Raw genomic sequence first — 6,573 nt, forward strand, 5'->3', positions numbered from 1 at the left:
TTCAGCTGAAACATCCAGGGAGGTACCAAATGATATAACCAAATGATATAGAAAGGTTGAGGGTTTGAGTCACACTAACTTACTGCACCTATAGTGAATGGCTATGACTCATGTTCTCACTTAGGCAATGACACGTGGAGTAACCCAGAATTAAAATAGACTAATAATTTAAAATAGTAGTACGCGTGGGGTGGGGACGTTGGAGGTAGTGGGGGTGGAGAGAGGTTAATGGGGGTGTGAGGTTAGTGTGGGTGGGAGGTAAGTGGGGGTGGGAGAGAAAAGGGAGAAGATAACATCGATAAAAAAATAGTAATTTCAACTTCTAGCAGGAATGTATCAGTTTGCAACCTAAATTACAGTTTATACAAACCAAAGAAAGTTTTAGATTCATCAAAACTAACTAATTCTGGTCGAGACACATTGACATAAACACTTTCTCCTTTGGATAACTGAAATATTCCTGCTTCATAGCTATTCTTGATCCATCGTGCTCCATTCCCAGTGCACGGGTTGAGCGTCTTCATTTCCATTAAGATTATGTCTTTGGGATAGCGTTCAGTTCGTTTGAACACGTTGTGTTCTAAGTACATATTCTTCTGGCAGATCTGCCCTCGGAAATAGACCTTGGAGTAAATGAAGAAAAGCCCTGTTTCGTTGATAAGTAACCCTCTGTCTTTGTATTGTATGCCTCTGGTGAAGGCATGGCCCAAACTGTCTTCCCACATAATTGTCTTGGAATCCCCAGTAAAGCTCTTTCCTGCAGGAAGATCATTGGAAAACCATACATTAAAAACACTACAAAGAGCAAATTGTATACAATGTACATCTTTAAATCGATTGATAGATACTTATAAGTTATAACACAAGGGTAAGAATAAAGAAAATGGTGGGGAATTGGGATTAGAAAGATAAAAAGCTGCTGTGAACTTGTATTCAACTCAGTGGGATGACAGAAGTGCATACAGGTTTTTACAATGAAAGAGAAAAGGGAAGAGTGGTCAAGCAAGGTGTTGCCAAACAATTTAATGGGAGAAAGGAAATGACTAACCTGTCCCTTATGCAATGACAATATGCAACCCTCCCCCTGCTATACTTATAAGAGTCTGAACAGTAGTCTCAACTGTAACAGTAGGGTGGGTGTTCTGTAAGGATAAGGTCGAATGGGCCAAGGGGCTTTCTTCATCCAAATTAATCTTGTGATCTGGAATCCCTGTGCATTGGTTCTCTATAGCCATTTCACTCTATTTGTGTTCTGTGCCTTGCAGCACCAATTACTGATGTCATCTAGTGGCATGTGGTAGATACTGCGCCGGTTTTAAATGTCATCCTTTTGATAGGCTGAATGGGTTGCAGACCATTTTGTTTCTTCGACAGTGTTTATTCCATTCAACCTTTAGAGCTACTGTTCAATCCAACACAAAATATTCAAGTTGAAGCATTTCTTCAAAATCTTGCACAATGTATTAAAACCCAAATTTATAAAATAATAATTTCTTCAATTTCCCCTTTCATTTCTACAATTTGTATTTTTGTAAATCCACTTTTTTTTAAAAGAAATAGTTTATTTCCTTCTATCTGACTTTGCTGTATTTGCACCCTCTATAATTGCATTATTTTCTATGCTTCTGATACCGCCTTTGACTCTCTCAGACAGTTTTAATCTAAATTTCTCTGTTCTCTTTCATTGTTCCCCTTTGTTAAAGTCCATTCACTCTTGGGATTTCTCCTCTGCCTTTCTTCCCAAAGAAGAGCAAAATGTGCAGTACTGTAATTACTTACCCGTGAGATGTGCAGCTTTTTCTTTCTGTTTGACAGGGACTGTAAGGTTTCGAAATCCTATTAAGAAATGCAACAAGCAATAAGTACACAAAGTCTTATTACAAGGATTACATACATAAACTTGGTTTTTAGATAACCATTGTTATATTTGCTGTTTTCTCTTTGGACTGAGGCTCTTTGGATACCCGGTTTGCCAATTTCATTCAAAAGGTCAGGATACAATTTTCAGGTTTTTTGAACTTCAGAAACCACATCAAAGTGTATTGATGCTTGAGAGCTCCGACATTGCATTTCCTCAGTAAGTTTCACTGCTTCATTATAGTCTTTCATGCCATGTTGCACAAGTTGTTCTTTTACATCTTATAATATTGAAGCGGTGCAGTGTTACCCTGAGTGTTGGGTTCAGATTCAAGGGGAATCTTCCTAAGTGCAATGGGGGTCACAAAAGACAACACAGCTAGGCTTGCAACATAAAATAAGCAAAACTATTCCACACTCACCAATTTGCTTCTCCGTCCGTGGTTCTCTGGCAGTATTGACCTAATGAAAGGAATGAAAAGGTTTAATGTCCTATTCAGTGGTTTGCTTTATATTTTCTTCGTTAAACACAAGAATGGTTGGTTACCTGTTTCAATTCATTCAGTTCCTTTTGGAGTTGCATTATGTGCATTGTGCCCAATGCCACCCCTGCTAATGCTAGGAGGACCAAGAACAGAATCAGGATAGTGCCTATATTCCTCCAGTCTAATTTCCTTTTCTTCTTCAATGGTTGTAATGACCAGGCAGGTGCTGTCACACAAGGGTTGATATTCGGATTCCCATCCACCATGTAGATTTGTGGATATAAATAATTCTGTTGCATTGTTCCAAAAAGGGATCTGGTAAGGATGCGGTATTTTCGACAATTGGCTGAGTCGTCCTTCAGTTGTTTCTGAAGAGCAGAATAATCCACTAGCCCTTGAGCTGCTGTGGTCTCGCTAAAAAGCCTCTTGCATTTATAGTCAGATTCTGTTCCGTTACATAGCCCACGTGGGCACTTTTTTATCGTTCAATTTATACAAAGTTTCCAGATCTTCAAAGTTGTGAACAGTCGAGTTTAGCTGCAAACATCTGCATCTGTTGTACAAAGACCATCGAATGACACCTTTTATGTGCAATAAAAACACATCTAAGGCTAGATTGCAGTTGTACTGTGGCTTAGTGTATATACTTTAATCTGCATCTTTATACATCTGTGGTTTTAGAATGTGGGTAAGATGTTTGAGACTGTGCACGTCATATACTTGTGGTCTTAGTTTAACTTTCTTAGTAAAAAAGTAGCTTGAAATTCATCTGTCGCAAGCTCCAAAACCTTTAGCATAATCTTTTAGAGCAGTTTTGATGCGTTCCTCCAGGGAGACAGTGCGCATTCCATTCCAACGATCCATCTCAGGAATTTCCATGCTTTGGTGGGATGCATGGAATTCTGAGTTTGGTTACTCTTAAGCACGGTGATGGGTTTCTGCATGTGTCAGACACCCAGCTGACCAAAACAATATTTCCTGGTATACTTTCACATTTAGTTAATCAGTTGTAATTTGTTTCCCACCCTGGTTTTATTCAATTGGATAGAAAATGATATAGCCAAACATTGCGCCTAAAAATCAATGCATCCTTTGCTTACAATCCTACTTTTTAAACATATTGACCATAATGGTAATAGTGGATTAACATGTGAATGAATTTGCAACATATGTTACAGAATGCTAGTGCCTTTTTCTATGCATTCTGTCCAAATGTTTCAGTTTCATTAAAAAAAACTTTATCAGAGACATTGATAAAGAAAGCCCTTTGATCACATCATTGCAGTTTGATCACATCCTTGCAGAATATCCATCCTTCCCTTTCTTCCCATCGTACCATCAAAGTCATTCTTAAATTAGTTCATTGTCCTGCTCGGTTCCAGCAGTTGGTTCTCCTAAGAAATGTTTCCTGGTGTCAGTACAACAGAAAATTTAAAAAGGCAAAACCTAAAACAGTATTATTAATCATTCAAAGTTTAATTAAAGTGAGATTATAATAACACTTGCATTTGATATAGCGCCTTATCACGTCTTCGAGACGTCTCAAAGTGCTTCACAGAATGTACTGTGAATTGAATTGACTATATTTTGTGAGTGAAATGTGGCAGCCAATTGCTCACAGCAGTGTCCCACAAACAGTCGTGGATTGAAGTGACCAATTTATTTATTTACTAAACTATAGTTTGCGGTGTGTGGGATAGGTCAGGATTACTGAACACATTGATTCTGCTTTGCTGGGACTTTCTGGGTTTTCTATTCAGTTTGTGACTTATTTTTGCAGGAATTATTATACCCAGAAAAGCGATCCGCCAATTGACTAACACCTGGGTGCCTACTTACTGCTAGGTAAACACAGGCGTGTGGAGTAATGAAACTTGCCCAGCATTTTGCCGTACCCAGGAATCGAACCCAAGTCTCTCACTTGCGAGACGAGTGCTCTAACTACTGAGCTACAGGACTCTACAATTCTACACAAGATATTTTCATTATGATCTCCCAGATGTCTCAATCAAAGTAAAAAGCTTTTGTAAATACAAAACGTGGATAAAACGGGGACCACTTCAGTCAAACATAGTGCTAGAAATGTGGGGCAATCTTGTGTTAAAGTTAACATACATGTTTCCCCTCATACTTAAGACTTTTTTGTATTGAAGCCCCCTGAGCCTTTATTACATTTTGGGGGGAGTGGGGAGGGGGGGAGTGGGGAGGGGGGGTGTGGGGAGGTCAGCCGGGTTCTGACACTTGTGGAAACCCCTCACCATGCTTAAGAGCATCCAAACTAAACTATAGTTTGCGGTGTGTGATATAGGTCAAGAATACTGAACTCATTGATTCTGCTTTGCTGGTACTTTATGGGTTTTTTATTCAGTTTGTGACTCAGCAGAGAACCAGGATTGAGTGCAAAATGGAAAGAAAATATATTTCAACAAACCTAACCTTAAGCCTATTCAAAATATAATGGAAACAAAGCAAGCTACTATTAATAAATGCCACAAAGTTCATTGTGGATAGATTCTGTGAAATTACAAAATTTTTTTGACGCATATGTGGAGAAAGGGTCAGGCTTAATCTTATTTGTGGTATAATCCAATCTCTTGATCAAGTTCATTCTCTCCAGTTCAGTCACACGAGAACCAAGAAATATGATACTTTTCAGGGCTTGAGCAGCTCCTAAAATAGAACTTCTCAGTCACCCTCGTGTTCAATAACAAATTATATATATATTTTTTTACACAACGGGTGGATGTCCCAAGGCGCTGGAGAGTCAAGGATTTGCACCCAAGTTTGGGATCAGGAGGGGTGGAGGGCAGGGAGAGTGGTGTTAGGAAGCGCAGTCGAAAAGGAGGGTCTTTAGAAAGGCCTTGAATGAGGTAAGGGTGGGGGTGAGGCAAAGGGAGTTTGGGATGGAGTTCCAAAGATTGCGAGCAAAAAGGCTGAAGCCCCGGCCACCGATGGTGGGGCGGGCAGGGTCCATGGAGCAGACCAGAGTCCCCTTGAGCGGACAGGTCGGTATGGAGTTAGCAAGTCCCAGGGGTAGGGAGGAGCAATACCAAGGAGGGCTTTGAAAGCAAGGAGAAGGATTTTGAACTCTAGCCTCTGGTGGTTGGGGAGTCAGTGGAGCCGAACGAGGATAGGGTGATAGGTTCACGGAGCTTGGTGTTGGAGAGGACATGAGTTGCAGAGTTCTGAATAATCTGCCAAGCCCAACTTCCTACCCAAGCAAGCTTAAGCAACTACTGTCTACCTTTGACTCATTTTCCAACTGTTACTCAGACTTTACTCAAACATTTCTATTAGCAGGGTGATTGTTCTCATGGCAATTCCCTCCCATTGAAGGGAATACAAAGTCCATGCAATGGGTGTGTATTGGCAGGATAATGGCACTGCACATTAACATAGTGTTGTTCAGAGATGGCAAATGGGTCAGAGGCATCTCCAGAGGTTGGGAAGAAGACCAAAGGGAGAATGGTCACTTGGCTGTTTTTNATATACTTCCTGAGCAACCCAGATGGAGGACATGATTCAGCCCATTAAGCCTTCTATATTTTATTAGATCTTGGTCAGATCTTTTAAGCTCGTTGGCCCACATCCCTTAATACCACATATATGCCTGGCAGTAAATTAGAATATACAGTGTATGAAATGGAAAGTGGTTATTTGATTCAGCCATAATGCTTAACCAAATCAGAGGACAAATATTGTTCAGAACAAAGGCACAGTGTATTGGACTGCTCAGCAATGACTGGTAGTTTGACGTGTATTGAATGGTTTGATTTTGTTTTAATACTGAGCCTGGTTCAGTACTCCACCTTAGCTCAGGTACAGAAAATAGCTGAGGGCCTCAACTGGAAGCACAGTGTTGATTTGAAAGCATTAACCTTCCATGGCAAAGATCTGCAAACCATCTTGATTTCCAACAGCTAATAATGGTCACTGCCAACATCTCAAACCTAATAAAAAGTACTGTAGATGCTGGAAATCTGAAACAAAAACAGAGATTGCTGGGACACTCAGCAGGTCAGGCAGCATCTATGGAGAAAGGAAAGTGAGTCAATGTTTCAGGACATGACCCTTCGTCACAACTGTTCTGATGAAGGGTCGTGAACCTGAAACGTTGACTCACTTTTCTTTCTCCATAAATGCTGCCTGACCTGCTGAGTGTTCCCAGTGTAATCTAAGTGTGTGTGAGCACATAGGCAAACAGATATAAAAGACAGTCAGAACCAGTGGA

At 40.3% G+C, this 6,573-nt stretch overlaps 1 protein-coding gene across 1 annotated transcript; it reads right to left on the reverse strand.

The window, feature by feature from the left end:
* Positions 1–330: 330 nt before the first annotated feature.
* LOC103180014 (tumor necrosis factor ligand superfamily member 6-like) lies at positions 331–2,743 on the reverse strand. The gene is made up of 4 exons (XM_007895611.1): positions 2,405–2,743; positions 2,280–2,319; positions 1,780–1,836; positions 331–757 (listed from the first exon to the last, which is right to left on the reverse strand). Exons 1-4 carry the CDS (start codon positions 2,639–2,641, stop codon positions 354–356), a joined length of 738 nt encoding a protein of 245 aa, XP_007893802.1. The 5' UTR covers positions 2,642–2,743; the 3' UTR covers positions 331–353.
* Between the last annotated feature and the right edge of the window lie 3,830 nt (positions 2,744–6,573).

Source organism: Callorhinchus milii, unplaced genomic scaffold (genome assembly GCF_018977255.1).
Source record: "Callorhinchus milii isolate IMCB2004 unplaced genomic scaffold, IMCB_Cmil_1.0 Scaffold5, whole genome shotgun sequence".
NCBI classification, from domain to species: domain Eukaryota; kingdom Metazoa; phylum Chordata; class Chondrichthyes; order Chimaeriformes; family Callorhinchidae; genus Callorhinchus; species Callorhinchus milii.

What these genes read in the sequence shown, in the direction of transcription:
- LOC103180014 (XM_007895611.1), bottom strand. Translation starts at nt 2,641, where the DNA reads ATGCAACAGAATTATTTATATCCACAAATCTACATGGTGGATGGGAAT. An exon ending in AACTGAATGAATTGAAACAG is followed by an intron (nt 2,320 to 2,404) that starts GTAACCAACCAT and finishes TCCTTTCATTAG; the next exon opens with GTCAATACTGCCAGAGAACC. An exon ending in AAAAGCTGCACATCTCACGG is followed by an intron (nt 758 to 1,779) that starts GTAAGTAATTAC and finishes ATCTTCCTGCAG; the next exon opens with GAAAGAGCTTTACTGGGGAT.